Source organism: Nerophis lumbriciformis, linkage group LG26, assembly GCF_033978685.3.
Source record: "Nerophis lumbriciformis linkage group LG26, RoL_Nlum_v2.1, whole genome shotgun sequence".
Taxonomy (NCBI): Eukaryota; Metazoa; Chordata; class Actinopteri; order Syngnathiformes; family Syngnathidae; genus Nerophis; species Nerophis lumbriciformis.
Window position 1 is genome coordinate 20,064,323 of NC_084573.2, and position 17,381 is coordinate 20,081,703.

Consider the following 17,381-nt stretch of genomic DNA (forward strand, 5'->3'; position numbering starts at 1 on the left):
TTTTATCCTGCACTACCACGAGCTAATGCAACAAAATGTTGTTCTTATCTGTACTGTAAAGGTCAAATATGAATGCCAATAAAAAGGAAGTCTAAGTATGTCTAAGAAGTCTAGTCTAAATAATGCTCTACTTTTAAAAAAAGCCCTAGCTCGAATCTAATATACATTGGGCTTTGCTATTGACATGCTGCAGATTAGCAATGGAGATTTTACAAGGCAATTTCAACACCTCCAAATTTGTTAATGAAAACTACAACTAAAATGCATGTTGATATCAAACATTTTTAACACTTTTTAGGGCACAACAAAAACCAAATGAACACACAATAAACTGTACACTCCTGCCATCTAACATCTTGGACTTGCAACCGTAATTGCAAGTGTCATACCTACAAATGAAACTCAGAAATATGAAAGTAGAATGAGTACAATACTTATAAACACTTTTTAGGGCGCAACAAAAAACAAAACAACACACCATACCATACACTGCTGCCATCTAATGCAACTGACGCCACACACAAATAAATAATAAGATTTAAAAAAATTATTAAAAATAAAAGATACAAATAAAAATAAAATAAAATAAAATAAGTAAATAATAAAAATAAAAATAATAAATACATTTAAAAACATTTTTTTTAAAAAATGAATAAAAGCCTGGCAGGCCACCAGACCGCAGTCCCCGCAATCCGCGCCGGCCGACGAGGCAATGAGGGGTGCGCCGAACCCCAACCCCCCCATGCATGTGTACAAGACCCCCAGAGTGTCTACTGTGTAGTTAAAATTAGGAGGTCAGCCGGTACAGCCGACCTCCAGTCCCTACTGATGTGTGTACTGTAGCGTGAGTGCAATATGTATGCTTGTGGGAACTAATAATGCGATTAAAATTGGGGGACATCAATGTCATGGTGGGTCCCAATCAAGCCGAGCCCCCCAAATCCTAAGTGTCTAATATGCAGCTAAGATTGAGGGATGGACAAGACAGGAGGACTGGAGCCCCATAGGAGGCATCCTCATCCCCCCGCCATGCCTCCCCGGAGGACAATCCCCCAAAGTCTTATATACGTGTGACTGTGTGTGCTATAAGTAGGAGGAGTAGAGGGCCCGGACATCACCCCCCCCCCCCCTTTTCTGAGCCGAGGCACTTTTTTTTCATTGAAAAAATTCTGAGGCACACCACCAGCAGAAAACATTAAAAAAATTAAACTCAGCTGCCGATATTGACAATAAAAAGTCGTTCTCGCAATTGTTGGATATGAATGCAAACCTAACGAAGCATGCATCACTATAGCTCTTGTCTCAAAGTAGGTATACTGTCACCACCTGTCACATCACGCCCTGACTTATTTGGAGTTTTTTGGTGTTTTCCTGTGTGTAGTGTTTTAGGTCTTGTCTTGCGCTCCTATTTTGTTGTTGATTGTCATGTCATTTACGGCTGTACTTTGTGGACGCCGTCTGCTCCACACGCCGTAAGTCTTTGCTGTCGTCCAGCATTCTGTTTTTGTTTACTTTGCAGCCAGTTCAGTTTTAGTTTTGCATAGCTATCCCTAAGCTTCAATGCCTTTTTTTAGCGGCACTCGCCTTTTGTTTAATTTTAGTTTAAGCACCTTTTTACCTGCAAACCCTTGTCGTCGTTCCCGACATCTCCAAAACAATTAGCTACCTGCTGCCACCTACTGATATGGAAGAGTATTACACGGTCACTCTGCCGAGCTCTAGACAGCACAGACACTCAACAACGGCAAATTTGCGGATTATAATTACTGGTTTGCAAAAAATATTTTTAACCCAATTAGGTGAAATTACATAATCTCCCACGGCACACCAAACATTATCTCACGGTACACTAGTGTGCTGCGGCACAGTGGTTGAAAAACACTGGTCTAATCTAATTATGGAGGGATCAATCTGCTCTGACGGTGATGTTAAGACTATTTTGTTCTTTTTTTGAGCAGCTTGTCGCTCTAGTCAGTTTGTTGGAGTGTGTGTCATCACTGTGTTACATTCCCGCCCATCTGTGTGCCCTTTAAATCTACAGATGGGCTTCAATTTGGACTTGGAAGCCAAATCTTTTTAAAGTGCACTTCTTTTAATGTGAAAACCCAGGGGCTGGGAGTTGCATGACTGTAACGTAATATTGGATAAGCTGGTTTTTAAAGACCGTATGTGAAGCGTTGCGGATGATAGGGAGAGAAATGTGAACAAATGCTTTTGTTGTATTTTAATAAGAACACCAGCAAATAAATCTACAAAGACGGAAATGAAATGTAATGATACAGTTACATGATTCAGATGGACTGGAAATATCAGTTTCCATGATCATGTGGATGGACAGCTGCTGTACGAAAGTCCAGAGTGGCCCAGGTGAGCTTTGGGGTTATTGGATAGACCGATTGGGTTTTTTTGGCGGGGGAGGGGGCATTAGCTCCGTATCGGCGTCCTTTTGGTGTTTGCGGGTCTGGGTCGAGGGTGCTGGAGAACAACGGTCCACAAACTCCAACAGGATGTCCTTGGTGACGGGTTCCTGGATGCTTTTACATACAGCTGAGATGAGAGGAGGAAGGAACGGAGAACAAAAGTTAAGATGCATTCACACAGGAAGATGACAAAGGGGGTAAAAAAAGGAGTTGCCAACTTCGAGTGGCGATGACCAAGGGAAGCAGAGCAATTGATTGAAAGATAGATGAGCATTTGTCTCTCTGCTATCAGTCTTCTGCAGGGTATGATCCACCCACGTTGTGGCAACAGAAATGTTTGTTTTGTAAAGACTTCTGGGGATATGATCAAGGATCCAGGAGTATAAGAATAACGCTACTTCAGCATGTATTCACTTATGCTTCGTTTGGAGAAGCTGCTGTTGAAAGTGTCCTTCCAGACTTGGAATTACAGTGTAGGAACACAATAGGTTACAGCAAGCACGCTAAATTGCATTTTTTATGCCTGTGGACATCGAATGCAATACTTTATTAATGCCATTTAAGGCCTTACTTTGTGCAAAATCTATTTATTGACTGCCTTTTAGTGACCTGCGGAAATCCTGAACAATGGCGAATTTGCGCAAAGCTCTTGGGGTAAATCTCTCTCTGACATCACAACAGGGAAAAACGTCAAAAGATTGGAAAATTCCAAACGGTTCGTTTGAAAGGAAGTATGAAGGATGGCCAAAATGTTTTCATAAATATCCACGCCATACCGCCATAGTTTGATTTAACATTTTCAGGACTTATGCAGATCCCAAATACAAAAAAAAACAATAGGTAAGAAAAGCTGTTTTTTGCATAAAAGGTACCATTTGAAGTCCAGTATGTTTAGGTAAGGAAAAAAACAAACACTAACTAAAATAATAATTAAATTATTTTTTAAACGTATTGGCTTATTATCATTATGATTAGGCCCTAAAATGGGTCAATGATTGATGAGGAACATTGCATTCCATGTGTTATTTTTTCCTACAATGACATATTTACAAAAAAAATTCAGTATTTTTGCATAACTCGTCATAAAATGTTTACCCAATAAAAAAAAAAAAAACTCAAAACAAGTTAGTTTTTTTTTTTACAATACACCATAATCCACCTTCAATGACACTTTTCCAGCAGCAAATCAAACACATTTTGCTGCATGCTTTAAATGGGGAAAAAAGTCTGATCTGTTAAAAAAATAGCATTTTTGGTGTTAAAAGACATTTTTGTCTGTAGGAGGGTTGCATATGACGTCACATCTGTTTTTCTTTTTTGCGGCTTAATTCACACAAACAAGTGAGAGCGAGTGTGGAGTTTGAGTAGAAAACGGCGTATTGTTCTGTTCCAGTCGATCAAGTAGGGATAGAAAATAGCATTCAAACAGTCCCGGAAGAAGTGGCTCATAAAAGTAATAAAGTCAGGAAAAAACAAAAGTGCGTCGAAGGCAATGGCTCTTAAAAATATCACTTTCATCATCTTGTGGAATACAATCAGACTGCTTGTGTCTGCAGCGATCATTTTGTATAATATTTGTATTAACATTTGATTTGTTTGAGAAATTTTCTGTGATGCAATCAAGTTACCGTATTTTTTGGACTATAAGTCGCAGTTTTTTCCATAGTTTGCGACTTATACTCAGGAGCGACTTATGTGTGAAATTATTAACACATTACCGTAAAATATCAAATAATATAATTTAGCTCATTCACGTAAGAAACTAGACGTATAAGATTTCATCAGATTTAGCGATTAGGAGTGACAGATCGTTTGGTAAACGTATAGCATGTTCTATATGTTATAGTTATTTGAATGACTCTTACCATAAAATGTTACGTTAACATACCAGGCACGTTCTCAGTTGGTTATTTATGCGTCATTTAACGTACACTTATTCAGCCTGTTGTTCACTATTCTTTATTTATTTTAAATTGCCTTTCAAATGTCTATTCTGGGTGTTGGGTTTTATCAAATAAATTTCCCCCAAAAATGTGACTTATATATGTTTTTTTCCTTCTTTATTATACTCCGGAGCGACTTATACTCCGAAAAATACGGTATATTAGTAGTGTTTGAGAGCAGAACTAAACATAAAGAAATGACAATAGATCGTATTTGTTTTTTGTTCTTTTGTGGTTACTATGCCTAAATATAACTACGAAGACCTGGTTGTGCAAATAAACTAACCTCATGTTAAGTCCTCGTAATAAATATTGTGATTGTTGGTCCAATCCACTGTATTTTTGTTGTCGATTTTCAAACCAGAAACTAAAAGCAGAGTTGTTGTTGATTTAGGGATTTACTCGACACAGATGACCACATTATAGCATCTTTGGTGATATTTGTTAGCATCAAGAAAATATCCCTAATAGTATTAAAAAAAAACAGATGTATACATTTTTGGTAGGCTCAACAGCATATACTGAATCTTGATATCGCTAGCAAACATTGCTGAACAAGAACATCTATAGCTAAATAATAAGACAAAATATGAACGTCACACCATAAAAACAACTACAGACATAAATTGCAGATGAGACTAATATGTGTAGCAGGAAATCAACTGCAAACAAAACAAAACCTTTTTGTCATTAGCGTCACGATCACAGCAGCACGGCACTCGTTATGTCAATCAAATACGTTGCTTAGCGATGCACGAATAAGTCCAACTTTGTCTTTCACGGATTAATGCTTAGTTTGTGGACCCTTCAGATGTAAAGATATGATGTGCCTCCAATTTTTTCTTCTCTAAATACCGTAAGCGTCAAATGAAGTGAGGTAGCAGTAACCTCTTGGTAATGATAAATGGTTTGAATCTTAAACAAATCTTAGTGTAAAAAATCTACTCCTTCCCATGGTAAATATTTTTTCTTTTATATTTGCCTCTAAACTTTTCAAAATAAGCCTATATCTACACGGATTCAGGTAAATAAACAGTAGCCTAATAGGGCTTAGAGCAGGGGTGTCAAACTCATTTTTGATCGGGGGCCACATGAAGAAAAATGTACTCCCAAGGGGGACAGACTGGTAAAATCACAGCACGATAACTTAAAAATAAAGACAACTTCAGATTATTTTCTTTGTTTAAAAATAGAACAAGCACATTCTGAAATTGTACAAATCCTAGTTTTTTTTACACTTAAATGTCGCGGTTAATAGTATTCTATCTTTATTTGTCGTTATTTGTATTTTCAGAATAAATTATGTGATAATGTTCATCAGTCAACTCTTTGGTGTTAATTTTCAATCTATCAAGATAAAAAAATTACATCAAAATCACATTACAGTATGTTATTTATGTAGTTTGATCATTTTCCTCGACTGATGTACTAACATCATGTGGTTTGTTTTGTACATATGTAGCGTCATCTACAAAGATACAAAGAATTGCTATTGCGACATCCAGTGGACACATTTAGAACAGCTGTTTCTTTCATTCAAAAATTTCAGGTTAATTTTTACACTTAGCAAACTCATCCCGCGGGCCGTACGTTTGACACCCCTGGTTTAGAGCATCGCCTGAAACCCAGAAGTGCCCGGATGTACCTCGAGGTCACGTGATTGCAACCCACTTATAGGAACTAATGTGGAATATCTGTGTAGCTTGTCATTTTATATCTAGTTTAAAGAACATTTGCATTGCTTTTTTATTTATATATTGCTTTTGTCAATTTCGACGAAACAGTCAAAATTGCTTGAAAATGAAAAAACTTCATTACACAAACTGTCCTTAGGGTTTGAGTTACTCTCAGTAACGATATACTATAAAATTCCACCTTAAGCCAAACGCATCCAACCAAAAACAAAAAGAAAAAAACAAACCCTTCTTTCACTTCTGATTCCTTCTGCTAATCAACCATTTTGCCATCCAAGGTGGCCTTACAATGGTGTAAAATGACTTCTATTGACTGTTTCCTCAAAATAGTTGCAGCAATAATGTCTCTAATGGTGTAGGGATAATGATACACGGTCTTCTACACGGAGGTGAAGCAATGAATGACAAGGCAATTATCTTTGTGAAAATCACTTGGCATGAGGGAAGGCTGATTTAGTGCATTGTGAAGATAATAATCCATATGGGGGCCATTGTATGATCTGAACTGATGAGAATGGCATGCTCTTTCCAATAATAATCCTTAATATATACAGGCACAGGCAAACTTCAGGGTTGATTTGATTCAATTACACCTGATTTGGATTCCATCCATCTATTTCCTACCGCTTGTCCCTTTCGGGGCCGCGGGGGGGGGGGGGGGGGGGGGGGGGGGGGGGGGGGGGGCTGGAGCCTATCTCAGTTGCCATTTTAGATTTGTTTAGTTGTAATGGGAGGCAATTAGCCTTAGATGTTCTGCTCACATGTTGTTGTAGTGGAAGTTATACTTCAAACCTGCATAACGTGCCATAAAATTATACTCACATGTATTCCAATGAGCTACATTAATTGTTTATAAGTGCCAGTATTTCCAAATTGGGAAGGAAGCAAATAGGTTATAAGGCGCCAGCTGTTGTGGTGCATTCTGGGATTTGTAGTAGCCTGTTCGTCTTTTCAGATTAAGATCTTGGTATAAAAATGCATGAAAACTGAGATTATCCTTCACTAAAAGATTCTGACAAAGGTAGAAAAAGTAGGAGGAGCTAAATCTCAATAGGCGTGGTCGTGATAACGTGACGTGGGGAGAATATGGGTGCTATCAGTCGAAGCTTGAGATAAAAGCTCTTTTTGCCTGCAGGGCCTCAAAAGTCTGCACACCAAACAGCCCTGAGGACGTAAAGCTAAATAAATCAGGCTTTCTTATCATCGCCTTCAATCAGCTCATTCTTGAAATGTATTTTCTCCTGCTTGCTTGTATTGCGTCAGTGTGGACTTTAATGTGGTGCTACGAGTGTTAAAGGGAAAGTCAGCAGTTAGATAAGCCAACAAGAACAAGTTATTTTGTAAGTACACTGCAGTATTTTGCTGTCTTAATACATTTAATGGTCATAAACATGCCAAAAAGATTTCTATCACATTCCAACAAAAATATTTGGGGCCTGATCTACTAAGATCCCAAAAAATGTTAAACAGCGTGTGCAAACTAAAAAAAAACTATTACGGGGCGTTTACAATTGATCAGTGCAAAAGTGGTTCGGACCACCTTATTTAAATGAGGTTTTTGTGTGTACTACGCAGTCTTCACCATGGAGACACTCATTTACTGCACGTTCATGTGATCAGACGCCTACCAGGCGTTTTGTTATATTTTAAAACATGCAAACTAATATACTATGTATCACTTTTTTCTGGGAATTTTAGAGGCAGTCCTACAATGGAACTCACTTTTTAAGCGCGCTGAATGTGCACACTGCGAGTGTGCCAAGAAAATGCTAGAAAATGCATACTGCAAGAAGTTTTTTCAAATGTAAGAAACATGTAAACATAAAAAAAAAGCCAGCAGCAGACACCAAAACATACCAGTTTAATTTGTTATAATTAGCCCCTTAAGTCATAGATTGATATTGCTGACTACCGGTATCCAAATTATTTCAATACTTTTCTAAATAAAGGGGACCACAAAAAATTGCATTATTGGCTTTATTTTAACAAAAAATCTTACGGTACATTAAACGTATGTTTTTTATTGCAAGTTTGTCCTTAAATAAATTAACATACAAGACAACTTGTCTTTTATTAGTAAATAAACAAACAAAGGCTCCTAATTTCGGTGCTGAGGTGGCGACTTGTCCAGGGTGTACCCCGCCTACTGCCCGAATGCAGCTGAGATAGGCTCCGCGACCCCGAAAGGGACAAGCGGTAGAAAATGGATGGATGGATATGCAGTAACATATGTGTCATTTTCCATTCTATTATTTTGTCAAAATTATTAAGGACAAGTGGTAGAAAATTAATTATAAATCTACTTGTTCATTTACTGTTACCGGGCGGCGGACCGGTACTTTTCAGAGGCGGTATAGTACAAATAAGATGCATTAGTATCGCGGTACTACACTAATACCGGTATAATATGTCTAGTATTTTTATTTTTGACAGTCCACATATGTTGATAAGCATAAGTAAGACAGAGCTGGAGTGCCTCTTTTCTCATAGCCATTTGTGCGCAACTGCTAGTTTGCACGCCCATTTCAGACGTGCTAAAAGATGTAAAACAGCTCCTGCAGATGAGTTTGAGTCTTGACAAATCACACTGCATGAGGTAAATATCTATATTTGCATTTTATCCTCCAAGTATTATGTGTGTTCTGATGATGAGCATATATTCTGCATATTCATGAAGACAAACACGCTAAATGAATTGCGCTCCTTATTTTGCTCACGTAAGATAAGCAATCCTCTGCGCACCGGCCAACTAGATCAGCTTTGTGTGTACCATTATGTTTTAATACACGCCAACCTTTAGTAGATCAAGCTCTTAGAGTATTCAGCAGTAGAATAAAATACTATATATTGTAGCTGTCCAATAAAAAGCAGGTATCTCCAAATGTTTGGTATTATTAGAGAAACAAATAGGAATACATACTATACAATAATATTTATATATATATATATATATATATACACACATATATATATATATATATATATACATATATATATATTTATATTTATACATATACACACATATATATATATTTATATATATATACACATGTATAGATATATATATAATTATATATATATTTACATACCAGGGGTGTCCAAACTTTTCCCAGTAAGGGCCATCCAGCCATCCAATATAAATATATGTGTGTGTGTGTGTGTTCATATATATATATATATATATATATATATATATATATATATATATATATATATATATATATATATATATACACACACACATATATATATATATATATATATATATATATATATATATATATATATATATATATATATATATATATATATATATTTATGTGTGTGTATACTGTATATATATATGAAGGTGGGCACTTTTCCCAGTGAGGGCCATCCATCCATCCAATATATATTTGTGTGTGTGTGTATATATATATCTCATACACGCACGCACGCAAATTTTTTTGGTACGCTTTGAACCCGGCAGTTTATAAAACAGTGCAGCTAATTTAAGGATTTTTCTTATCTAACGTTCAATAGTTTTCCCAATAGTAACCCCAAGCAGAGACACTGAAATTGTGTGTTATTGTTAGTGCAATGGCGCCATCTTTTGAATGAGTTTGTTCACTGCAGATGTTGCAGGTTGAAAATATACTTCCTGTTCTAATGCCTTGAACTGGAAGTATAACCGTTCATAGCGTTTCTGCTTGAAATTATCTGTCTTGCTTGATCAGTCGTTTGACTGCCATGTTACAGGCACTGTTTGATATCAATTAAGGCATGTAAATAAACATGTACAAAATCTTTCTGTGTAAATAACTCATTTCACAGTGTATACTTCTGCGGCTTATGGTCCGGTGCGGCTAATATATGGAAAAACGTTTCTTCTAAGATTTTGTGCATGCGGCTTATATACCACTGGTACGCTCGATAGTCCGGAAAATACTGGAATCCCATATATACAGATTAAGCACGCAATTTACTTTTCTCCGTTACCTTCCATCATGTCTAACAACAAAATTGCATTTGTCAGTATGGTATTGGGGTCTTTTTTTATTTATTAATTTTTTTTTTAGTTACATTTAGGAAAGTATTCATATGGCCCCACATTTTAACCGTGATCCCGATTTTAGCAGCTACGATTAAATGAGGGTGATTGTCCACAACATTAACACTTAAAAATAGGCTCAGCTAGATTTCAAACCAAGCACGTTCACAACCAACAATCAGCCAACCAACAGAGGGCAACCGATACACAGTGGACTCATTTGGGAGCGAGTAAGAATGAGCGACAAGATAGATCTGCCAGTAGCTTCCGAAAATATTTAGGAAAATTTAATATATTATTACATCGGTGCCCTCCACTCCCGCAGAGTTACCCACTGGCACGCATTTTAACCCTGGAACACGACTACACGCCTTGCCGTTCTCTAGGAACTTCTGCTCGTTTTCCCAAACCCGAAAATGCTAGAAATGATGAACCAACAACAAACGCCACGACGAGTTGCACTGCAAAGCTGCGGTGGTGTGCAAATCCAAACAAATGATCGAGTTGCGGAGACACGTTAAGCATTAACAACACTTCTCAACCGCCATCGTTTGCCCGCGCAGTAAACTGGTTACTAATAAAGCGGGCTGCCAGCCACCGGCGCTAAGCCCCAACAAGCAGCTACAAAAGCAGGGGTGCCCAAAATATAGGCGACCGTAACATCAATAGTGCACCGAGGCACCCTGTATCCATCCACCTCTCAAAAACATGCCAAAATAACGGCTGTAATAACTTTTTATTTGGTCAAAGACATATGTCCTATGGGTACTGTGAGCATGACAATTAATGTGTCTTTTGTGCGTGATCTTATTTTTTCACTTGCTCGCACTTTATGATCGCACTACGCAATGGCATATTCATTTTAGCTAGCCCTTTGTCTTGTGTACATTTTATATTCATTACTAATAAATTATTTGGATAGTTTCATTTTGAAATGAAAGCCAAGTTTACATACTGTTTGTTTTAAATAGAAAGTGCAATAAAGTATGATTTTATTCAGATTCGATAATCACGATTAATAACCGAGATTTTAATATTGATGAAAATAATTGTGATTATAATTTTGGCCATAATCGAGCAGCCCTCAATCAATCAATCAATCAAACCAATCAATCAAACCCTACAATGAATTCATTTAATTTTAACGATCCGCCAAGAGCCAATAAAAACAAACTTGGCCCCCCGGTCGCACTTTGGACACCAGTGATATATACCGTATTTTTCGGAGTGTAAGTCGCACCGGAGTATAAGTCGCACCTGCCGAAAATGCATAATAAAGAATGAAAAAAACATATATAAGTCGCACTGGAGCCCGGCCAAACTATGAAAAAAACTGCGACTTATAGTCCGAAAAATACGGTACTTTACAAACCTTGTGTGAGAAAAATAAATTGGCACACATTGTATAGTGCAATTAAAAGTAAAATTCAACAGCAGATTTGAATAATTAACGATTTTTACTAAGGTATTAATTTAACAACACTCTATGCTATTATTGTGAGGTAACTGTAAACAGCAGTTATTTTCCAACAGATAGTAGATAGTTGGAAAATAGTGGACTTTTTTACATTAGCCTTTTGATAATACTCATAAAGAAATTGTTTGGATGACCTGGTAGTGAAGGGTAAACAAAGAAGACTCACCCATGGCTGTGTCGTAAGAGTTGGGGAAGCTCTTGTCAATCCTCTGCCTCATGAACACCCAAGTGTTGTTGGCGAAGTTGCACTCGATGATCTTGTTGTCGAACACTTTGAGCTCTTTAGTGGCCTGCAAGGAAGACAAAGGCGATTTGTGACTTCGCTGGTCAGGACATACGACATCAGAATAGCGTTGTCATCATTGCCTATTACACTTATTAGCCCTTCATTGCGTTCTGCAAGAGTGAGACCCATCTGGCTTCGGGCGCAAGGGAGAGCAACATCTGAATGTAACGAATGTAATTCGCTGACTGCAATGACCATGGTGTTAAAAACACATTAAAAATGCATTAACTTTAAAGATTATATTGGCACAGGCAGCAGCTACTCAGCTTTGTGAAACACTGTGAAGAGGGCTCGTGGTTGAAGCTAACTAAAGACACTAATGTAAAGACACTCTATAAAATCCCCCCAAAAAATATTATTTAAAAAAATATTTTAGTTCAGTAGCTTTTAAACAGAATAATTGTAATATTTATAAAAACAATAGTATGCAAATGTAAATAAAAAATAGATAGCAGAACACAGTAACAATTTAGAATAAAAAACAAAACAAAACAACAACAAAATATATACAAATACAAATTCTATATGAATATAATGTGAAACAAAATAACAATTTAAATAAAAATTACATAGTATACAAATTAGGGCTGTCGTGGTTAATGCAGGAACTCATGCGATTAATCACAAAAAACATTGCATTAATCATATACATATGCAAATGAATCACAGTTATTGAGCGCACATGCTTCTTTACCTGTACCACAGAGGGTTACTTAAAAGATGTATTGTTCTAGGGTCAGTCATCAGATCAATGTATACCTCAAAATAAATGCAGATGTATAGCACTAGTATAAAAAAATACATAAAAAATAACAAAACGAAAATGTAACTAAAAACAATATACAAAACAACTCAAAATTAAACATTTGTGTGTGATTTTTGTGAATTATAATTAAATGTCCTGGCATGAAACAGCACTGTGTAGCGTGGAGTGCCTCTGATATAATTTATATTAAATACTATCGGTGCCAAAGAGATGATATTGTATGCAGGAACGGTTACTGTTAGCTAGCGATCATTCTTTAGAAGCCGCATCAGGAAAGGAAGCGTTAGACAGATCGTCAGATTCTCAATATGACAACATAGTTGGAAACCTCTATGAGTCCAGCTGCCCACCTCTATGAAGGTCAAACACTCCGACGCATGGAATTATTATCCAGTCGGTTGCCTAGCTACTCCATGATGCATTTGGCAAGGACAAGATGGTATCTTCCGACCTGACCAACTTAGCCCAACTAATCCCTGCTAGAGAAGTCTACCCTTGCATCCATCACAAATATTCACTATTTCAATTCACTATTTCAATTCAACATGCTCAAATGAAGCTATAATATAGACTGCCAAAGCAGGGAGTTTGCTCAGTTTTTGAGAGACAATCTTTAAAGCTTTACCCAATGGAATAGACTCTTCTGTTGTGGCACAACTTAATGCGGCGGGATAAAGCAACAAACAAACAACAGATGAGTTAGTGTATGTATGTTGCAGCGCTGACAGCAGTGTTACAGCTCTTACCAATGAGCTGACCAGGGTCACCAGGTTTTCTCTGGAAACAAGATCAGTCTGCTATCCAAGCAGTGCTTTAAAGCAGGTGTAAGTGAAAATCTTTTTGCATTTTGGAATTTTCACTTAAAAATATTTCGGACATCTTTGTTATTGCCATTGCAAACAAAGATTGTCTTCAGGGGTTTGTTCAAGTGTCCCTCGCCCAATTGCGCTTCAAATATCGGTGGTATCTTCTTCGTGACAATCAAGTTGACCAACTTTCTTGATGCATTTCTTCAACTCCTGCCTCATCAATAACACATCTCCACATTGGTGAGCATTTGACACAAGCAATGTTTACAGCAGCGGGATTGGATGGGACTCGGCTCTGCACTTAATGCTAATAAGACTGCTATCAGCTTTCAGCAGCTGTTTGGGTAATGCTAGGTGGAGATGAACTCTGTTGATTTGTTTATCTTCGACATCAATAACACAGCTACACATGACATTGGTGATCACATGACGTATAATGACAACGCATGTCACGCAACGCAAACAACACGGCCAATAGTCGTAGCTGCCACTGCCAAGTTGACCAAGTTTTTGCAAAACAACACACACCCGTGGCTTAGGCACGTCAAAGCCTAGTGCTAACTGAGAGGAATTACCCAGTATAGGACAACATATTTTCAAGAAGGAGTCGTGTTGTAGTGGCCGGGCGACGGCCATGCTTGTAGAATCCTCCGGGGTACTTGTGAGTACAGGGGAACCTTGATTTACAAACTTAATTGGTTCCTGAATACAGGGTTTCTACATCAATAAGTTTGTATAGTGGATTTCTCAATAAGAAAACAATGTGAATAGGAATAATGGGTTCCAGCCAATACAAAGGTCCCTATTTTAGTGAACGTTTGTAGACTGAGTTTGAACACAATATAAAGCGCTATACAGTACTGTGTATCAAACAAACATAACATGGTGGTGATAGATCAACTTTCTCTTTGTCAACAAGCAAACATAACAAGCTGAACTGTACTGTATGTGTTGCTTTGACAACACACGCACACACATAGAAGTCACTATGGTGCACTCAAAAACAATCAGAAATCAGGAAAGTCATTAACTTCAACATCCATATTGCTACAACAATAAACATTCAAATAGGAAAAAAACACTTACATTAAAATTGGCAAAGAAGAGCTGACTAGAAAGGAGCACAAAGGGAGAACAGGGGATGGGGTGGTGAGGCCTTGAATGAGGCTCTTCTTCGCTGTGAAATAAGTCTCCTTGCTAATAGTATGTGTCCCTCCTTCTTTCCACGCTGGTCTGTTGTCTTTATGAGACTCACTGAGTTGGCAAAATGGTCAAAACTTGTCAAAAAGCAAAAAAACACAGAAAAGGAACACATGCTGAAGCACTGCGAATCGCTAGACACAAAATGAATGACTGAATTAAACGTTCGTGCTCAGAGAGATGGTTTGAACACTGAGACATATTTGGCTCGATCAAAAAGTTTGCAAATAAAAAGCTCGCAAATGGAAGGATTCATTCATAAATCGAGGTTCCGTTGTACTGTAATGTACAGTAGAACACACTCAAGGCTACTCTACTATACTGGATGAAACGAGTGTTGAGGTGACAACATGGGTGTCCTTTTATTTTTAGGGCGCTTTAATGATGTGAAACTCTGAAAATATTAAATGTATTCAAAATTGTACTACAGTACTTCACGAAAATTTGTGAAGTACCAATAGCACGATAAGGCCTGTGACTAATTAGCCGTGATCAATAAGGGACGGCTGTATTGTTGGTGACGCCTCAACTTTTTTTATTATCATCCAGAAAGTACAATTGACTATATCTCACAACATTGAGGGAAGAAATGCCCACATTTTACCTTCATCAAGTTCAAAGAATGGTGAAGCTTATGTAACCCTTTCTGCTTCGAGCATTAATACATTCAATGGAAGATGTTTGGGACAGTAACAATGTGCTCACGTACAATGTTTCACCTGGACCCCAGCAGACAAAGGCTGTTCAGCAAAATGTCCTCTATGTTCACAGTGAACATGTGACATCCAGCAAAAGGTCACAGAAGGAGCAATGTTGCCAGGAAAGCAACAGAGTTTGGCAGCATCTTAGAATTTTACATGAGCGCTTCAACCTTCCTGGAGTGTCGGGCATCTGGGCGCACAGCGGGGGCGCCACAAATATCACACAGGAAGCACGAACGAGGGTGAGGGAGAAGGACAGACCACACAGCCAAGTTACATCAAGCGTATTTTGGATGAAATTATGCAGCTTTAATAGTGCTGGATATGGCTTGTTCTGTGCTACACTAACCAACCATATAGAACTACTATGACTGCTAACCCAATGACATGATCGGAACGTTGCAGTCCATACTAAACTAAAACAAATAGAAATATGACAATAAAAAAATGCACAAAAAGTTTGGGTTGCCCCAACTCAATTGCACCGAATATGAGACAGTATTTTTCCCCAAAAAATATCTGAGGGTCTAAGAGGTTTTTACATAAAAAACAGTGTTGGCTCTCTGCTTTTTGTCGCCCAAAACAACATCTTGTTTGCCGCCCCATTTTGGTCTCTAGTATTCTCTGAGAACAAAAGAGGAAAACTGACGGGAAAAAAAGGAAAATGTCTATTAGCACGAAGTGCTGCCAAGCAAACCCCGAAAGAAAATTTCGAATACATTTCCTGCAATTGGACAATATATTTTACCTTTAGATTTATTCACATCTACAAACCTCTTCTGGCTGTCTTTTTGACACTTGCATGTCCCATTTTTAAAAACATTTCTTAGTAGAACATTTACCGTATTTTCCGGACCATAAGGGGCACTGGTCTGTTTTCAAACTTTTTTCACATAAAAGGCGCATTAAATAATGTATATATATATACAATTAAATAATAATGTTACTATTATTTTTTTTCTAAATTGAAAACACTTCCTTGTGGTCTACAGAACATGTGATGGTGGTTCTTTGGTCAAAATGTTGCATAGATTATGTTTTACAGATCATCTTCAAGCCGCTCACTGACGGTCTTATTTACGTGGCTCACCTTCGACAGCGTCTTCTCCCCGTCATCTTCGTTGTAGCCGTGTAGCGTGCAAGGACGGGAGTGGAAGAAGTGTCAAAAGATGGAGCTAACTGTTTTAATGACATTCAGACTTTACTTAAATCAATAACGGAGCAGCATCTCCTCATCCGGAAACAACAAGAAGGCCGGAAATGTGTGCCGTGAAAAAACGTCCGACCAGAACTCTAATAACTAAAGTTTCTTGGGTGAATAATATAAACTCACTATACCGGTATGTTTTAGAGCTTTCATGGCAAATTTACTGACAGATATAAGTAAGAACTTTACACTACTCTATATTAGAAATGGCAACAGTGGAGGATGAATGTCCCATAACAAGAAGATAAAGATAAAGAAGTAGCCTATCGACTACGTCGTCGGTACAGACTACAAAGGCGGAGGCGCGCAATTTTTCAGGATTTATGAAGATCCCAAATACAGATCAGCAGGTACCAGAAGGTAAGAAAAGTTGCTTTTGCATAATATTGCGAAACAAAACGCCAGATAATACGTCTTACCTTGTACACACACCAAAATAATACTTGTATGTTTAATGCGCCGACAATCCACCGAGCGGAGCGGCTTCATAGCTTACCAAAGTCGTACTAAAACATTTTGATAGATTTTTGAGCGCAGTGTGTAATGTTCTATATTTTAAACGGAACATATAAAATGTTGGTGTTGTTTACTTGAGTGATACTGCCATCATACCTCTTACCAGGTATCTCTTATGTTTGACTGACATCTACTGGTCACACTTATCATTACACCATGTACCAAATAAAATTGCTTCGAGGTCGGTGAGCAAAACCAGAATTATTTCGTAGATTAGGCGCACTGGGTTATTAGGCGCACTGTCGAGTTTTGAGAAAAAAAAATTATTTTAAGTGCACCTTATAGTCCGGAAAATACGGTACTAACATTACTATAATATAATATAATGTAAA

The 17,381-nt window shown here is 37.6% G+C and overlaps 1 protein-coding gene across 1 annotated transcript in view; it reads right to left on the reverse strand.

Annotated features, from left to right (window-relative positions):
- Window positions 1–2,184: 2,184 nt before the first annotated feature.
- Window positions 2,185–17,381, reverse strand: part of rngtt (RNA guanylyltransferase and 5'-phosphatase) — a 246,934-nt gene continuing 231,737 nt past the window's right edge. Inside the window, exons 15-16 of the mRNA XM_061987246.2 lie at window positions 11,731–11,854; window positions 2,185–2,547 (exon numbers count right to left, since the gene is read on the reverse strand). Coding sequence (XP_061843230.1) covers window positions 2,381–2,547; window positions 11,731–11,854 — 291 coding nt within the window. The 3' untranslated portion in view covers window positions 2,185–2,380. The remainder of the gene's footprint in view (window positions 2,548–11,730; window positions 11,855–17,381) is intronic.